This window comes from Carassius gibelio, chromosome A24, assembly GCF_023724105.1.
Source record: "Carassius gibelio isolate Cgi1373 ecotype wild population from Czech Republic chromosome A24, carGib1.2-hapl.c, whole genome shotgun sequence".
Taxonomy (NCBI): domain Eukaryota; kingdom Metazoa; phylum Chordata; class Actinopteri; order Cypriniformes; family Cyprinidae; genus Carassius; species Carassius gibelio.
In genome coordinates this window covers 18,402,600-18,423,067 of record NC_068394.1, presented here as the reverse complement: position 1 = coordinate 18,423,067, position 20,468 = coordinate 18,402,600, and the positions used below count along the sequence as shown (strand labels likewise).

Sequence of the window (20,468 nt, the reverse complement as noted above, 5' to 3'; positions counted from 1 at the left end):
ACGCGGAAAAGCTGAACGGAGTAGCTGGTTACTGATGTTCGGTGCGTATGAGAGAGAGAGAGAGAGCCACGTATCACGGACAGTGACACTGAACTGAGCTCTCTTCTGCTAAGAGAAAGGCGTCTCAAAACACTTGGACATCGAATTTGCTTATTTTTGCTCTTGTGCCGACAAATACATACAAAATATGTCAAAATATCCACCTTAGAAATTATGCTCGAAAAAAACTGTCAGTTATTTCTTAAGTGAAAGTAAACAGTTGAGGGAAAAATGGGATGTGTATTATATTGGATGCGTTCATCGTCTCTTAAAGTGACCGTGCCTAATTTAGCCACTGGCTGCTGTAATGTTAATCAAAGAAAATGAAAATGAAAATCTCTCACTGATCTTGACTACTTTGTAGTTTTAACAGTCAAACCAAAAACTATTCAGACACCAGATATAATCTTTGATAAATATAGCAAAACTGTAATAATGTGAGAAATGTTGAAAGTGTCTGAATAAATGTAGGTTTGATTGTATATTTCATTTTTACATTGAATACTATATAGTGCTATTTTACAATTATTTGGTTTCTGTACCTTCACACCTACAAACTTGAAAAAAAAACTTAAACATTGTGTAAATAGCACAAATAAAAATAAATAAATGAACATACAAATTAAACCATTTCAAACAGGGCCCACTGGTACAACCTTCACCAGGTCCCCACTGACCCCAGCTACGCCCCTGCTCACGCCTGTTTCACACATACTCCGTCTGCAGTGCGTATGCAGTCCGTGTGCGTTACGTATGTGGTGCAGCACGGACTCGATGTGCTTTCACACAGGACGCGTTTGCAGTCCACTACTCAGCACGTAAACGATCGCTGAACTGCTGCAGACGCAACGCTCCTGGAACGCAACTGGAATGCATTAACATTGGTGCGTAAAAAAATATGCAACGCATACGCACTGCAGACGGATTATGTGTGAAACAGGCGTAAGGTTGTTTGCACCTTGTGCAATGTGGAATTAGTTTACAGCTTTTTCAAGCAGTTTGTGATGCATTTTGGAAACAGGAGATGTACATTTCTAATGCACCACCTAGCTTGATAAACCCCTTCTCAAAGATTTACTGTTTGTCAGATTTATTTGGGTAACACACATATTCTGAATGCTGTAGGCAGAATTCAAATGAGCCATTTTAATCTTTATTAGTCTAGATTAATTTCAAGATCACTGTGAGATTAATCTAGATTAAAAATTAATCTATGCCCACCTCTAATATATATATATATATATATATATATATATATATATATATATATATATATATATATATATATATTCTGATTCTGCATTTATTTGTCATTTTAATTATTTGGAAACGGAGGGTAAATGTGGAAGTCCTTCAAAGATTTCTTATCCTGTTGCACCCTCTATAGGACCAGGGACAAGTTGATGTCAAGCTTAAAGCATCACTGCAGATCAATCGACTTTATTTAATAAATAAATAAATATATGCATATGTATATCATTTTTTTTTAAATCTAATTTATTCCTTTGAAGCAAAGCTGAATTTTCAGCACCATTACTCCGGTCTTCAGTGTCACATGATCCTTCAGAAACCATTCTAATATGATTTGCTCCTCAAGAAACATTTCTTATTATTATCATCAGCACTGAAAACAGTTGTGCTCCTCAGTGTTTTTGTGGAAATAGTGATCCTTTTTTTCAGGATGAAAAAAAAATTAAAAATAAGAATTTGTTTAAAAATATATATATTTGGTTATAAATATTTGGTTTAAAGCATCCTTGCTAAATAAATCAACTCTCTCTCACGCTGGCCTTAGTTCACTCAGCCATCTCTGTTGAGTCCAAGACTACACGAACTACGTAAAAGCGGCTATAAATGTGATGTCGAACAGCCTCTGGGCCTTCTTATGCAGGTCTTTCTTTTTTAAGGGCCACCCTTAACCCTCATTAACAGAGCAAGACTTCAACAAAGCCCAACACAAAAGCAATTGGCCTGCTGTTTCTCCATTCAAATCCTTCTCTTTGAGGTTTGCAAGGTGTATTCCTCCCCTCTCCATGGATTTCTCCCCCTTCTTTCTGGAGAGCCCCTGATCAAACCCACACAGGAAGTGTGCTGGGAGTGAGCAGCTCTGTGAAGGAGCTGATTGACTCAGTCCTCTTATAGAGTATTGAGCGCCTTACTCGCAGACTTGATGCCTGCTTCCACTTTGCCTCACACTAATTAATAATATCAGAATGAGCTAATATTCTTATTATTGCATCCTCCATTTAATAGTGCTTTGGAACGAATTGGATTTGTATAAATTGTTGGCACGGTTGAGCACTGATTAGAGGGAGTGTTTTAGATTGGGCTGATAGTTTGAGTCTTATCTCATCTGTCCGTTCCTAGAGGTCGCGGCTAAAGAGTCAAAGGCTTAATGCAACATCAAAGATGTCTAACTTCTGCATGTACACCACTGATAGAAAGACAGATGGTACACCTGCTTGAGGATTACTTTATATGACTATTTTTGGAGACATTAAATGTAACATTTTTAAAACCAACATAAATCCAAAGATGAAATATATTGGACAGTGTAATTTGAGATTGACCCAATACCACCTTGGAGATCTTGCTTTCAGCCCAAACCTCAGTATTAACATACCGGGCACAATATGCATATTGCAAAAATAGTGTTAAATACAGTAGTATGGCAACATGGTACTCTGGCGGTATGGCTTGTGTTCTCCCTTTCTACATTACCAGTTTAAGAGTGTGTAACAAAAAGCTTTCGGTCTGAACAGAAGCCGTTTTATTCTGCGTCCTTTTACTGATTGTATGTTTATAAATAATATGTGTATGATGAAATATTAATGAGACTCTGCATTAAACTTTAACCAGATTCTGAGGCAGATTAAACTAGACTATTAAATTTCTCTGACTGTGAAATAAGAGCGAATCCGATTGCAGTTGTACACATCTTTTCCTTGCGCAGCACTGTCTGTCAATATCTATGAAGCTCTTATTAAGAGTAATTTGAGGAGCTTGGAAAAATGAAGCAGGTGAAATTACTTCTGAATATCAACCGGAAGGTCCCGGAACAAAATAAGACAAGGGTTTTGTGCATTTCAAATATAGATCATTAAAATAGAATGGCACTCTGATTGAATAAACCAGATTATGTGGTCAGGCAGTGAATGTATTTGGTTTTTCCTTTTATTTTGCTCTAATTTGTGCTCTTTCATTTCTAATTGACTCTGCACTTTCACGCTGTGGTAGATGGAATAGACAGAGAAGCTGTAATAAGATGTGCCCATTCAAGGACCTGAGAGACCAGCCCAGTAGCTTGGGTACAGCTGCTTTACTTGCCTCATTTGTGTGTATCTGAAGAGGCTAGCAAAGGAAAGTCACAACTGACAGATGCCTACCCAGCATCCACAAATTTCCTGCCTATATTAGAGTCCGACAAAACAAGCATCATATTAAAATAATAACCTGCTGTTTTGCACGCAATTGATGTCGTGTTTTCAGCCCTCTTCAAGTAGCCCTCATACCAGACTGTTAGCTTTCATCTCAAACCATTTCAATTCGACGTCTGGACACCAGAAGCAGCGCCGTCAGCATTCAAAGCAATCACAATTCCCCATAGTCCAATTTACTGTTATTCTATGAAGGTATTTGAAGTTTGAACTTCTTTTGGCCGAAGAAACGTTTTTATTTGAACTTGATGTTTGGTGAAGGGGTACGATGGGAATTTGGAAAGTTACTCAGTAGGGTCTTTTAACTTTTATTGTACATAATCTCCAAATCGTTCCCTTGTGTGCACTTCTCAGAGTTTCCCATCAGACGAAGGCTGGCCATTTGCGAAGTACCTGGGTGCATGCGGGCGGATGGTGGCGGTGAACTACGTGGGAGAGGAGCTGTGGAGTTTCTTCAATGCGCCCTGGGAAAAGAGAGTAGACCTGGCCAAGCAATTGATGGACATTGCAGAGCAGCTTACTAACAACGACTTCGACTTTGCTCTCTATCTGTTGGACGTTAGCTTCGATAACTTCGCCGTGGGCCCGCGGGACGGGAAGGTCATTGTTGTGGATGCGGAGAATGTTGTGGTGGCCGACAAGAGGTTGATCAAACAGAGTAAGTAAATGGATTTCATCTTTCTTTCATGTACAGTAAACCTCAATCTTTACACACAGTGTTTCTTGATTTATCGTAGTGACAACTGAATACTACACACACATTTGCTTCCCAAAAATGTACACAATCCACATATTGCGAGATATCATTTGAACTGATATTGTTAAAGGAATTGTTCACCCATAAATGTAAATTCTGCAACCATTTACACAGTGCTGGGTAGATTACGGATTACAAATTACATGATGGAAATATTAGTTTGTAATTTAATTTGTTGGATTACTCATGTTAGGGAATGTGTTCTGACTACTTTTTACTTTTGTCCTAAAATATATTCCCAATTTTTTTCTGATCATGAACTTCATTATGCCAGTGCTTTCAAAACTGAAGTTCATGAATGGACTGCAGTGGGTTTGTGTGTTGATAAAATGCAGGAAGACTTTTCGAATGTGTACATTTTTGATTGATTGATTTGATTTGTTTTGATTTGTGCCCAGCCCTCATGGGCTTATTAGACACTACAGTAATAATTTAACAATTATCTCCAGATAAATGGTATAATTTAGCGATAGAGGGAAAAGGAGAAAATTAGAATTAGGGTGAATCAAATTAAGAATAATTTACTGCCATTCTGTGATTAATATGTAATCTATTAAAGTAACTATAATCTGATCATGAGCATTTTATAATATAATCTGATTACAAGTATTTATTTTTTGTAATCTGATTACGTAACCTGTATTACATGTAACAAGTTAATACCCAGCATTACAGACATGTTGTTCCAAATGCTTATGACTTTTTCTTTCTTTTGTGCAACACAAATCGAGAAATTTTAAAGGATCTACTGATCTTTTTTTTTTTTTCATGCACTTACAACTAATGAAGACTGGAGCTTCAAAAAACACCTTTATGAACCATTGCCATACCATACAAGTAGTCAACTAGTGTGCTAAGTCTTAAGTCATGCAGTTGCTTTATGTAAAGAACAAACCGACATTCTAAGTAGGGATGTAACGATTAACTGCGAGTTGGTTGAAAATCTATTTATTAAATATTTTTATTGTATAGTTCACAAAACTGAAGTCAAATCATTCTGTTTTTGCTGCAAATTTCGAAATTATAAAATCTAATTTAGATTAAAAACAGCTCATGTTGCATATATGCAGCATCTTTGTTTGAATCGTGATTAAAATACAGTGGTTGCCTCTAATTTTAAGCACATGCAAACCTTGTTTTGTTTATATGAAGAGATAATTTTGGGGGGGGCTTGTTTTAATATTTCTATTTAGTTTCGTTATTTACATTATATTTAAATGTTGTTATTTAGCAGACTTTTTATCAAAAGCAACTTACAAATTAGGACAATAGAAGCAATGAAAAGCAACAAAAGCAAGTGCTATATTGGTATATTTTTATAGTGTTATATTTGAATTACACAAAGAAACGTGCATCAGTTTTTCCAAGCGATAATAAAAGGAGGCATTTAATTTATTCGTCTTAAGTCTAATTTTGTTACAAAAAATTGTGAATAGAATCATGAAATCAAAATTGTTAATCGAATCAAATCAAATTGTAAATTGAGTTAATCATTACATCCTTAATTCTAAGTGATTTTCTCCAGTGAGCTGTTAACTACTGCCACTAGATCACAAAAGTGAATTGATTCAAGGTTATCATTATTATCAGATTATTATTCATTTACTAACAATATACACTACATATTAAAAAGTTTGGCCTCATTGAATGTTTTTTTTTTTTTTTTTTTTTTAAAGAAATTTAAGCTTTTATTCAGCAGAGATGTGTTTAATTGTTAACAAGTGATAGCAACGATTTATACTGTTAGAAAATATTTATATTTTGAATAAATGCTTTTTAACTCTTTATTCATCAAAGAATCCTGAAAGAAAAATTGCAGTTTCCCCCCCAAAAAATATTTGGCAGCACAACTGTTGCCAACATTAATAATTCTAATAATAAATCAGGATATTAGAATGATTTCTTAAGGATCGTGTGACACTGTATACTGGAGTAATGGCTGATGGAGATTCAGCTTTGCATCAAAGAAGTAAATTTTAAGGATATTCAAACAGAAATCATTATGCAAAATTGCAATTTATTTTCTGTATTTTTGATCATTTAAATGCAGCCTTGATGAGCATAAGAGACTTTTGTTATACAAATAAGCTTTTTGGAAGTTTTGTACATATAGATGCCTTGATAGACACCTTTAGAACCCAGAAGGATGCAGAAAGTGTTGTTACACACCCAGCACATCAGCATCGCGTGCGTCACTAGCGTACAGAGACATTTTTTGTTGTACCTTTTGTGTTTTGTGACCAGAATCTCGGGAGATACCCAACATGAGATAGAACACTATTCAGAGATCAAGGTTTGTCCCTGAAAGCCTTCAATAGAATATGTGTCTGTGTTCGGGCGGGTGCACCAGAGACCCACACGTGAGGACAGAGTGACGCCAGTTGTGTCTTTCTTTAATGGCGACTTGTCACGGTGCCAAAAGCCTCACAGAAGCAGCTCTGTCACTGAAGTGGGAGCGAGCCCTCGAGGGGAGGGTGTCCCCTTTTACCAGTCAAACAGCTCCGCTAGGATGAATTTAAATTGTTTTAGCCCAGTTTTGAAGGAGTACTAAAGCTAAACACTGTTTTTTTACAAGCAATGCTAAGGATATTGTGTTTCATTCACAAATAATTACCTCTAAGTTAAAACAGTCTCATGCTAAATGTCCACAGGATTTACAGCAGGTTGGTACACATGCTACTTTCTTACCCTTATATTGATGTTAATGAATTTGGATTATTCTGGACTATGGATGAGTAGCATAATGCAGACCCAGGTGATCTCCATGTAAGGGCTCGTTGCATAACAAATTCTGTACAGCCAATCTTTATATAGAGATCTTTAAATACAGACACTAGTGCCATCCTCAAAAGCAGTTGAAAAAAAATAACACCAAACACACTGTAGATTATTATTATTATTATTATTATTTTTTATTATTATTTTTTTTTTAGGAAAATCTATCCCAGATCAAAAGAGAATGCTTTTCATCTCTTTTATTATTATTATTATTCTTATTATTATTCTTATTATTATTATTTTACCGAATTATTTATTATTTGTTTAAACCCATAAACTGTTATTAAGTGACCCTACTGGTACATATTGTAGGGTCAGATAGTTTTCTAAATTTCTAATAAGTAATATTAATGTTGATGATGATGATGATGATGAATTATGTTCCATGGTTATTCATTTATTTGTTAGTTTATAATATATTCATACATGGTTTTGTTTGTCTTGGTTTCAGTTTTGTTTATTTCTTTAAATTCTAACCATCCATCCAACAAGTATATTTATTTATCTGTCCATCCAGCCATCCATCAATCATCATTTATATCCATCCACTTTTATCTTTTTATTATTTCCATCTAGTTTATTTTTCCATCCATACATTCATTCATTCATTCCGTTTATATTTATCCATCCATCCATCCATTTTTTTTGTATTATAATTATTTATTTATTTACATTTGTATTTATTCTTCTTATGTTTTATATAAATGTATTACACTGCTCTGTGGAATACTTTATTCTGACTGGCCAGTTGTGACCTTCTGAAGTAGATTATACCTCGCTAACAACCTGTAAAAGCTGATAACGCCGGCTCATCCTGGTAACTGAAGTCAGCGCTGTACACTTGCTAGGAGCAGTTTTTCGTGGTGGATTGGTTAGCTAATAAAATATGAGAACTCAGTTCAATATAATGTGTACAGTTTAATTATATCCTGGTATCGTGGACTTCCCACAAACACAGCTGCTGTCCTTTTGCAATTACTGTTTTGTACACCGTAGTAGATTATAAGGTAACTAACAAAACTGATAAGATTTTAAAACAGTTTTGTCTTAAATATCTTTTATCATCCACTTCGGATCGGGGTCCGGATCACCTGATTGCCAGGGATTATTCTGCAATATCATTATCCCGTACTTAGAATCAGTTTCATTGTAACCTGATCGATGAATCATGATTTAATATAAATATGTGTACATGTATTGTTAGTGAATAGAAGACATTGTAATCAGATTTGACAGGAAGTTTTGCATTACATCAAGAATTTGACATAGTACCACATTTTGACATCTGTGCAAATAGATTGAGACCAAAAAAGGCTCTTTGTTATAAACATCTGATGGTACAATAGGCCAGTCAGTTAGGCTTCAAGTTCACCAGTGCAGTATTTAAAGAGCACAAAGCGACATTGATCCGCAGCTCCGTAATGAAATTATCTACAGTGCTTTGGAGAGAGCCCAGCACCAGTCTTGCATGTAGAATGTTTGTCTAGACAAGTGACGCAGGGAAAGTCACAGCCTAAAATGAATTTCGATCTGGAGCATGGCTCCGCTTCACTGACCGTCACAATCACTTTTGTTTCCTTGGCCTGCTAAAGATGATCAAGAAGCTTCCTTCCACTCTTGCAATGGGCAGATGTCTTACTTATAATAATACAGAAAATATTAGGATGACGTTTTTATAAAGATATACAGAAGGAATGGATTCAGACGATGACAACCTGAATTCAGACATGAATAATATAGATGTCTTATTCATGTCTGAATTCAGGTTGTCATCGTCTGAATCCATTCCTTCTGTATATAGACGACTATGAAAGGTTTTGTATACTGATATGTGGGTCACAATACAATAATATTGTAATGTGTTATGTTTAAAATACAGCTATTGAAAACTGATGTATTGCATTCCCTTATAATGGCCCTGATTTGTACAGTTTTATTTATAACTGTTCTTCTGTTGAATAAAAATGAGTGACATAGGTCATGTTCAGTTTTGCTTTCTCAAACTTCCTCTGAACGCAGGATGTTCTCTCGTTTTAAATCATGTTCAAGGTTAAATGAATCAGAAATTTTATCAACGGTGCATTTGTCAAAGTAATTATTTATTTTATATTCGTTTTCTTTCTCCTGTGATCCTTTCTCGAATTTCTCAAAGTGTCATCCAGTGTTGTAACTACCAAGATTTGCCTCTGACAAAGAACAAACAAAACAACTGGATACGTTTGGCCATTACAAATGGAATGACTTCCAGTTCTAGGCAGTGCTATAAAATTCACCCAAAGCACTGCATCCTCAGCATCCAGAGGATATATATTCTACAATAAATGTAATAATTATGGTCATTTCCCGTTTCCATGTGCTTTGCCTCTAATTTTTGTCTCTTGTGGACATTTTTGCGTATAGGGTTAAGTTGTGGTGCTGCACGCTTGTTTGCCAGGCTCCCAATGTAAGACTGTTAATGAATGCAAAGAAGGAAGAAAAAAAAAACTGAGCTAATTAACTGCATGCTACACATACTGAATATACATGGAGTTTAATGCATACTTTACCAAGAATAAGCCTTTAAGAACTTGGTCTTTCATTATAATTACACCTGTATGCCCTTGCACAAATGCACAGACCCCTATTCACATACATTTTCAAATGCCTTGATGTTGCAGCAAAGATGTATGTGACAAGTAAATGACATCTCTTCACCTTGGTTCTCAGCATCTGCAGATCTGTGCGGAGCGATGATTGAGTTTGGGCAATGGTCTGGGGCCTGAGGCAGAATCTGATGCCAGAAACACAGAATAAGTCATTGGAGTCGAGGAAGGACAAGGGCCAGAGTCCATTGAGTTTCTCAAACATGATTGGGGTTGGCATCTCCTGGGCTCTTCCACTCTAATCAATTTGATCATTATTGCAACTCCAAAGAGTTTCCCATCATAGAGATTGTTATTTATTTGCACTGGTTGCAAGGTCCTTGAAAAATAAGTGTGAAGATGAAGGTTGTATGGATCGGTGTTCTGGGCAGAGAAACAGACCAATTTGTGTCCCTTTATTAAGGAAGGAACACGCTGTAGGATTGCTTCTGTGCTATTTCTTAGTCACAAATTGCTCCGTCAGTCCACTGAGTGATATTTTCTCTCTGTTCAAACTGAATAAGCATGACTAAATATGATTTATAAAAAACAGATATTGTTTTCTTTTAAAATGAAAAATACTGGCCTATTTTTTTTCTCTCTCTACATAAATGTTTAAAATTGTACTTTAAAAACATAGTTTACAGTGTGCCAACTGTGTAGGAATCTCTACATATTCACACTGCGTTCATTAAAAAAAAAATGTCAAATTAAAATTGTTAAAGTTTATTTTCCTTAACATCTTAATTCTTTTCAAAAAACGTTTAAAATATACGTTTTCAAGTAGAAAGAAAAATTCTTAGAAAACATAATATAAAATAATGCAAGCTTTTCTCAAAACCTTAAACACAAATCCAATACTCAAACTAAATTCACAAATACTCAAACTAAATTCACAAATACTCAAACTAAATTTGACTTCAAAATCAAAAGTAATGTTGTCTTTTTTTCTAGACAAACAAACCTCTGGTCTAACAGATCCAGCCTTGACAACACTCTACACCTTACTTTTTCTCTCCTCATTCTCATCTCCTTCCTCCTCATCCTCCACTTCTTACATGTACTCTTCTTCCTGTCCTTCTCAGATTGTTTCCATCTGTTGTTCCTATCATCATTCAGTCACCTGTGCCACTTGTGCACTCTGAACTGGCTCATATTTTGTACAGTTGGTTTGCTCACATTAGAAACAAGTGTGAACAATTTTAAATCATTGTGTGTAAACTATGACAACCGTGCTTCAGTTGTATGAATTAATTTATTTTTATTTTTATTATTATTCTTTTTATAATAGACATGTTTATAACCGTCTTAGTCTTTACAAAAAACCTGAAAGAGGAAATTCAGTTTGTCTGTGGTTCATTTTAATCAACTTCTGCCTATTAACTGTTGTTTCTGTCATCTTCCTGTAGATAAGCCTGAGAACTATGACGTCTGGTATGAGAGCAAGTTTGAGGAGTGTGACAAGGAGGCCTGTCTTTCCTTCTCTAAAGACACGATGTGCTCGCGGGTCACAGTGGACCACAACTATTACGCCATATGTCAGAATCTACTTTCACGATATGCTGTGTGGCGGGGCAGCTCCGGCGGACTTCTTCACGACCCCCCGCCACACATAGCCAAAGACGGCCAGCTCGAAGTGCTGTTGGACGAATGCGCCAACCCTAAAAAGCGATACGGCCGCTTCCAGGCAGCTAAAGAACTGCGCGAGTACTTAACCCAGCTAAGCAGTACCGCTAGGTAATGACCGCCCATCCCTGGCCAACAGGGCTATGCAATTCACATGCGATTGTCATGCGCATCTCGTTTGTGTGAAAGTGAAAAAAAGACGGTTCTGTGATTAGTAGTAAATCTCTATCACCTGCTTTCAGATGGAGCGTCATTTTATACACAGAGGCGTAGTTCACTGACAAGCTATGTAATATTGAGTTCATTATCGCAGGCGATTTGATCTGCGTTAATGAACGTGATATTTCCTGATTGTCAGTGAACTACTGCTCTGTGTATTAAATGCCGCTCCATCTGAAAGCAGGTGATAGAGATTTACTAATAATCACGGAACTGGCATTACTGACGAGATGTGCATGACAATCGCATGCGATTAATTGCACAGCCCTAATGTCCGATGAAATCTTCAGGCTTTGAGGATCCCGGTTTGAAGGTCTGACGAAGCTTCAGTCTCAAACCAGTCGTCCTTCACTGCATTCTGTTATGTGTACATTTTATTTTGCCTACGTTAATGTTTAAATTATTGAAATGTCTTGAGTTCATTGCTTTTATTCAGTGGTTTATTTTGCAATAAAGGCAGCAGTTAGGTCACCATTGTCAAAATCCTCCGGTTTCTCGCTGGAGGCTTAATTGAAAAATGGCGACCCTCATAAAGGCAGCTGGGAACGTTAGTCCACGAGCATTAACTCTGTCCAAATTTTTTCAGAGAACGCCTTCTGCCTAATTGTTTCACTTACATTCCAGGAAGAATGAGTTTGGCGTAAAGCATAACGTTAGAGAGGATGTGGAAATCTCTACTTAATTAGAGCAAATTGGAGAGGGGAAATGAGTTGCAATTGCTTTGCATATACCAAAGAGTCTGTTTTTATGTAACTCAAACCTCTGAACTAAAAGTGCAGAGCCTAAAAACTGAGCGTAGTCAAACCACCCCAGAGCAGATCCATGAATGCGGTTAGACTTATTACGAAGGTTTGTGTCTGTATCAATCAAACCATGTCCAGAGAGACGGCCACAATGAATCCAAATTACATGATGCAATTAAATCAAAGCGATGTCCAGTTCTCTAATTAGTCGTTAACTATAAATAATGTACTGGCACATGGCGTGATGCAGCACTATCAACTCATTCATGTGTGAATGTGCATCCACAAATGCAGGCTGAAACTGAACTTTCTGTTTTTAAAATCCGTCTTAACATTTCAATTTCACAGCTTTGCAATTAAATTAATCAAAATTGAATTAAACGTCTTTAACACTTAAGATAATTTAACTTTGAGCCATCTGCCTGCAGTTTTTTTCTCCCTCCCTGGTTTGATTTTGCACTTGGTGGACCAATGAATTAGATCAGTATGCTAATGAGTATGCGTTAGATAATGAAGTACGCTAGCGCTTGACTGACAGCATCACTCCATTGAGCCTGGATTTTGAAAGCTAGCTAATCAATTTTCAACATGATGTCTCTGCCAGTGCAAATGAATGAAATGAATTAAGATTTTAATCTTTGTATTTCCATGTTAGGGTTCTGGCCAGTCAGAGTCAAAGCAATAAGTGTCCATCAGCCATTCTTACTGAAGATCCCTCTGCTCTTTTCAGATCTAAACCGGTGACCGGATAGCCTCTCTTTAGGCGTCGGCACGTAAGAGATTTTTTTGTGTGCATAAATAACTGTCCGCTTTTGTACTGTACTTCTATTTCAGTTGAGTATTATATCAGCTGTGTCTGATTTTACTGTGCCTTTCATTCAGAGGTTGTATTTACAACTTTTTAGTCTGTTTAAATATCAATGAATAAATGAATATATATATATATATATATATATATATATATATATATATATATATATATATATATATATATATATATATATATATATATATATATATATATATATAAAATATACTTCCGGTGTCTGTTGTTTACATTATTTGTGATGTTGCTGCAATGAATGTCATTGAATTAGAATTTGTACAGAAGACATGACGTTTAGGCATTTGGACATTCTTGATCACAATCAATTGTTATCAATTACAGTCCATAACAACAGTGTAACTACTGTTATTAGAAAGGTTCTGGCATTTCCCTGCAATTTAGGTAACATTCTATTTTCCCTAATATACAGTAACTAAATATTGCCACATATATGACCTGTTACAATACATAAGGAAAATCAACATTATGTGAGATTAAATTATCTAGGAACATATGTGTCTTTACTCATTCATTTCCATTCAAATGGGAAATTAGGGATGGTGAAACTGTTCCAAAACATAGTGAGCTGGCCTGTTGTGTGTTTCTACACTGCATTCTGAGAGAACGGACTTAAGGTAAGTTCTTCACTGAATACAGTATATAACCCTTAACTATATAATTTCAAATGCAGCAAAGTCATTGTGACGAGTGGGACGGGATTGGGTGGAGTGATTGGGAAATGAGTGACACCTGCTCCACTCACCGGTCTCGAGTCCCACGGAGGAGATCGAAAGGATACAAAAGAGGAGCAACGTTTGTGTTTGGTTTTGTTTGTGCGCAACAGTCGTCTGCTAGCGGCTGTCGCGCTGTTTTTTTGTTTATTTGATTATTAAAAGATTTATATGAATGTCTGCCGGTTCCCACCTCCTCCTTACCATGATTATGAAGTAGGGATGCACCGAATCCAGGATTCGGATTCGGCCGAATACTGGGCTTTTTGACGGGGTTTGGTTTCGGCCGAACCTTAGTTTTTTTTTTTTCACAGAACCGAACCCTAGGCTTGCGCTACGCTGGTCGACATCACGCGGCTGTTGATTGCATGAAGGTGTTTATATGAGGAGGAACAGTTCGCTCTAAACTAAACTGTTCAGGAATCTTGAGCACCTGGGATGATTTATACCATAGCAATACAGAGCTAGCCAGTCATATCGGGTGCTGACGTGGAGATAAGCATTTTTTTTTCGGTGAGCCTTTGATTCCTCTTAGAGAGGACCTCTTCAGTGGTGGAAGACAAACCAGCAGCAATTTCCACTGCTGGCAAAAATGGCAAAAATCTACCTCTGTGCCCATAGAAAGACTTTTCAATACTGATGGGGACATTAGTTCCCACACTCACAACCAGCTGTCACCCGTCTTTTTTTTTTTTTTTTTTTTTTATTAAACTCATTTCATGTGAAAGATTAGAGGTTTTACACTAATTTAATTATGATGCAGGAAATGTGTGTGATCTTCCGTAATATTTTTCCTAATATTTGCCTACTTTTCTAATCGTAGCCTATCCTACTCTTATAAATGAAAACTAACAGCCTACTATCCATGTTAATTGAGTTAATGTTCAACTACATTCATTTCAGTTAAGTCTCGAAACATATTCTAATTTTTAAAAAGAAAAGAAAAACACTTTTCTTTACATTGCTGCACTTTTATTGAAAGGTTTTGGTTGTTTACTTGGGTAAGCATAAGCTTGGTAATTGTCAAAAAAAAAATTCTCACTTGTCATCCTGGCATAATGTTGCCTATTCTTTTTTTTTTTTCTTTTTTTATAAAATAAAATGAAAAATACATTGCTGTGGACGTTGTTTACTTCATTAATCTGTTTTACTGTGTTAATGGAATAAGGATGCGAGTAGGATTCGGTTTCGGATTCGGCCGAATCTTAAACATTGGATTTGGTATTCGGCAGAACTGTTGTTTAATGTATGGACTTCTTAAGACATTTTAAGATTTGAAATGGGGGAAGAAAAAAAAAAAAAAACACTGTGCACACTGTCCTCTCTAGATATTCCATCTGTCACTTACAATTTGTACCACCTAAGTGTGATGTTATTAGAGTTCAGCTACAATCAAAATCACTACTTCACTAATATATAGTAGGCAAGGAACAGTGTGTTTAAAATTTAGTATGTCTGAATGCACAGTAAACACTGTTGAGATTCATAGTTTGTTTTTAATAAATAGAATAGCCTATTACACACGTAAAAAAAACAATGCAATATAGACTTATTCTGGTAGTGCAAATAAAGTTTATTTAACAAATAAAATTTAACTGGGACATGAATTTACATTTAATAATAATAATAATAATAAATGTGTCTCTTCATTTCAAAACACCACTGCAGTCCACTGAACCACACACTCCTGTTTACATGATGTGATTTTTAACTCTGGGTTTAGCATTAGTGTTGTTTAGGTCAACTAGCACATTTTTTTTTTTTTTTTTTTTTTTCTCAGTTAAAATATTTCCTTCCCAGATTTACATCCAAATGCTGTTTTTCTATCTGGACAGCTGTGTTGGGGATGAGAAACGCTAGCTAATGTGAAGCATATACAGACTGAAATGAGTCCCTGTGCTGCAGCTAAGAGAGTCTGACAGCTATTAGGATCAGCTTCATTACTACAGCAGCAGCTCCTCTGATAGCAATCATCATTTCACAAGTTATGTGTATGTTCAAAGATGTTTCACTGGCTAAAAGAATTACTTGATCCCTTGAGCCAAAACACATTTCAGACTCAATGAATATAGGAGGTGCTGGGAGTAACTGCTAAGTGGCTAAATTATGTGTTTGTGAGTGTGACAGGAAAGAGAGAGAAATGCAGATGTACTGCAGCCCTTTCCACATATTCCAGTCTATAATTATGCCTCTCTGTTTTGACAAACACATTGTTGTCGGTATTGATCATAAAACAGACACTCAAACACACATTGTCTTCTTAAAGTGCTTTATGGAGCAGAATAATTCCAATAGTGTGAGCTTACAGGGGAGCACTGCAGGAAATGAATCTGACTCCAGGGACCCGTACCATCCTTATAAACACGAGCTTGAACTGACTCGAGCTCGAGTGCTTTTATCGATAGAGAACTGGAGGAAAGGAAGCTTAAAAACTCCTGCTGTCTCCCATGAGTCAAATGAATATGGTATCTCAGAGAAGCATTCAGACAGATTCTTATGTCTAATGCTATTCCTTGAAAATGATCTGATAGTTGATCACTTTTTCTTAAAACTCAGTTCTCACACTGAACTGTCTGATTCAGGCATTTTTTTTTAACATTCCAGCTGTGCATATTAATATATTATGACGACATTCATCCATTGTTTTCAGTCATCGAAGATTTAATGTAGTTCTCACTCATTTGAAAACAGAGAAAGAACACTGACTGGCATCATAGCTGCATTACCACATGGGGTATCCATTATTTTTCTAATAATTCAATGGCCTGGACCTCAAGACATTGCTCTCCACAATTTCTTACTCTCCTCATCCCAAACCTTCCGTTGCTAATTCCGAATTGTGATTTTAGAGATAATAACAGAGAATTGAGCCACTGATATGGAGACTAATGCAGTTATCAATGCATTAGTGCATCTCTCAACAGTGTTTGGGAGCAACATCTACTCAACTATTAGCGAATATTTAAGTTTAACTGCTTCAAGAACAGTAACGTTACCACCTAGCTACTGAGAAATGTCATGTAGCTTTTCAGCTGCAAAATTATTTCTGTTCACCTTCCTGTGTGAGTGCGTGCCTGTACAGTATGTGTGTGCCTATAAGGATAAAGAAAGTGTGCTTTCCATAGACTTTCCGTAGAAATCTTTTTTTTTTTTTTTTCTATTATTTGTTCTTTTTATTTACTCAATGTCATTTGGGGTTTTTGTGCTTTTGTTGTCATAGGTTGCCCATAGTATATATATATATATATATATATAAAAAACAATATCTTCATTGTAATTGGACGTATGAACATAGGCTTGCCTAGAATGACTATGCATAAATCCAGCCCTGGGAGATGTGGTTGATGCTAATGTATATTACAAGGCAAGCACAGATGTTTAACTCAAACTTTTGCAGTCTATCAGCCTTATAATGACAGCCAATGGGCTCCACGGCTTTGAGAGTAAAAAAAAAAAAAAAAAAAAAAAAACCCTATGGCTCCTGACAATACATTGAGGTCTTAAGACATGAAAAAGATTGGTCTGTGCAAGAAACTGAACAGTATTAATATATTTCCTTTTACCTCTGATCCACCGCAATGAGGATACAATTTTAGCATTCAATAATGTCCTTACAGCTACTTTGGACATCTTTGCACCCATAAAAACATGTAATGTTTCATTTGCACAGTCAGACCCCTGGTATAATGGTGACTTACGTATACAGAAGGCTGTGTGTCGGAAATTAGAGCGAAAATGGTGTCACTCTGGTTTAAATGTGTTCCACCAGGCATGGAAAGATTGCTTGTCAAACTACAGAGTAGCCATTGAAACGGCAAGATCTGCCTATTTCTCAAACATTATTGATAATAATCAAAGCAATCCCAGGAAGCTCTTTCATACAATTAACAGTCTGCTTAAAGCAGATGGTGTCAGTTCTATGACTTCATCTGACGGGCTGTGTAATGAGTTTCTCAAATCTTTCAGTGAAAAAAATTACAATATTCGCACAAATATCCATTCCTTGCAGTCTGCAGATCTAGTAGTTAATACTCCTAGATTCTCTGGCATTGCTTTATCCAAATTTACTTTATTACAACCTGAGTTGCTCTGCAACCAGGTTTCTGGTATGAAAGCTACCACTTACATACTTGATTCCATGCCTGGTAGCCTGTTTAAATTTGGTCCTTTATGTCCCTCAGTTCTTGCTATAATAAATGACTCTTTGTCAACTGGGGAGGTGCCAGCAGCACTTAAAACTGCTGCGGTTACTCCCGTTTTAAAAAAGCAAAACTCTGATGTGAAAAATCTGTCAAATTATCGCCCAATCTCAAATCTATCATTTCTGTCTAAAATCTTGGAGGGTGTGGTTGCAGCTCAATTAAACAAACACTTAATTGAAAATAAACTATTTGAGCCATATCAATCAGGTTTTCGAAAATTACACAGCACTGAGACTGCGTTGGTGAAAGTCGCTAATGACTTACTAATTGCCTCCGACTCCGGCTCCACGTCCATTCTCATTCTCTTGGATCTCAGTTCAGCCTTCGACACTATTGACCATGCCCTACTACTTAATCGCCTCGAACATGTATTTGGCTTGTCAGAGACTGTTCTTGACTGGTTCAAGTCCTATTTCACTGACCGTAGTCAATTTGTTTTTATGGGTGGTTATAGGTCCAAGGTTGGTTCTGTTCATACGGGTGTTCCACAAGGTTCAGTCTTGGGTCCTCTACTCTTTAGTATGTACATCTTTCCACTTGGTCAATTACTACAATCTCTCAACCTTAACTATCACTTTTATGCTGATAATACACAGATTTATATCCATACTAGACCGGGTCAGCAAGTGAACGTTGGGCATCTTTCTAACTGTATTGTTGAGATAAAGATTTGGATGTCCAATAATTTTCTGTCTCTAAATGGCTCAAAAACAGAAGTCATGCTCCTTGGATCTCCACATCAACTGCGAAAGGTTGGGTCTCCTACTCTGTCTGTTGATGGTGTTGCACTGGAGTTTAAGTCCAAATTAAAGAATTTGGGTGTCATATTTGACGCCACACTGTCATTTGAGCCTTTTGTCCAGAATACAGTTAAGACATCGTTTTATCACCTCAGAAATATAGCCCGGCTACGTCCTATGATTTTAGGATTGCTTTTACATTAACTTGATTTTATGCGTTTATTTTCTTGTACTTACATTGTGTTTATTCATTTGCTGTTGTGCTTGTATGTAAAGTGCTTTGAGAAAGCTACTTTTAAAGGCGCTATACAAAATAAATATATTATTATTATTATTATGTCTGAGCATGTTCCCAACTTCTGGCACATTTTATGTTGCTTTAAAAGATGACTTTGCTGTGTTCAAAATTATATAGTTCAGGGTTATAAACTGTATTCAGTGAAGAATTTACCTTTAGTCCGTTCCCTCAGAATGCAGTTTAGAAACACACAACAAAATCAAATACTGAGAAAATCGCCTCTGAAGTTGTCTAAATTAATTCTTAGCAATGCATATTACTAATAAACTAGATTTATGCAAAAAAAAAAAAAAATACAAAATACCTTATTGAATCATGATCTTTACTTAATATCCAAATGATTTTTGGCATAAAAGAAAAAAATATTTCGACCCATACAAGTTTATTTATTTATTTATTATAATTATTATTTTTTTTGCTAAAAATATACCCCAGTGACTTAAGACTGGTTTTGTGTTCCAGGGTCACATATATAAGTAGATCCCTCATTAGTGACTGCTTCTATGGGCTGCAATACATTCCAAAATGGCGAACGTGTCACTGTATCTGGAGTGGTAGAACAGGGCATCTACACATATCTATGATAGTAGACGAATGTGCGGAAGCAATCTGTCACACGTAAACGTCACTTATTTTTTTAGACAGTGCAGAGAGATTGTGGACATGTTCACTGGCCCTGCTATGATCTAAAGATATTCATTACAATGGAAGACATTGTATTTACATACATACATACATCGTATGTATTTGACATCACACGCCGGATGTTGTGAATGTACTCAGGACAGTTGGACATTGTGGTGGATCAGAGATTTATCTACATGTGTGTGTGTGTGTGTGTGTGTGTGTGTGTGTGTGTATATATATATATATATATATATATATATATATATATATATATATATACTGTTTCGTCTCTTGCACAGACCAATCGTTTCGTGTCTTAAGATCTCAGAATATTGCCACGAGCTGCAGGATTCATTTGATTTTGTCTTGTATGGTTTTCATTTTACTCTCAAGGCCTTGGAGCCTATAAGACTGATAGACTGTAACGGTTTGAGATAAAAATCTTTTTTTGTGGTCTAGTGAAGAAACAAAGTCACCTACATCTTGGATGCCCTTGGGGTAAGCAGATAAACATACATTTTTCATTTTTGGGTGAACTATTCCTTTAAAGGAATAGTACATCCAAATGAAAATGTGCTAAGAATAAATCTCACCCACAGGCCATCTGGGATGTAGATCAGTATTGTTTTAACCATCAGAACAGATTTGGAGAAATTTAGCCTTTCTTCACTTGCTTAACAATGGTTATTCTGCAGTGAATGGGCACCGTCAGAATGAGATTCCAAACAGATGATAAAAGCAGAACAAAAATCAACAAGTATCCCACACAAATGCAGCCCATCTAATTTGTTATCTCATGAAAAGCTTTGTGTTTTTAATAAACA

The 20,468-nt window shown here is 36.2% G+C and overlaps 1 protein-coding gene across 3 annotated transcripts in view; it reads left to right on the top strand.

Moving 5' to 3' along the window:
• LOC127946370 (divergent protein kinase domain 2A) overlaps window positions 1-13,171 on the top strand; it is a 36,302-nt gene extending 23,131 nt beyond the window's left edge. For 2 of the 3 annotated variants that reach the window (XM_052542905.1, XM_052542904.1), the window contains exons 3-5: window positions 3,831-4,134; window positions 11,042-11,369; window positions 12,951-13,171. In XM_052542905.1, the coding sequence (XP_052398865.1) occupies window positions 3,831-4,134; window positions 11,042-11,369; window positions 12,951-12,972 (654 nt within the window). In that variant the 3' untranslated portion in view covers window positions 12,973-13,171. Of the gene's footprint in view, window positions 1-3,830; window positions 4,135-11,041 lie in introns of all 3 variants that reach the window. The other variant, XM_052542906.1, reaches the window with a different exon arrangement.
• The last annotated feature ends 7,297 nt before the right edge of the window (window positions 13,172-20,468 follow it).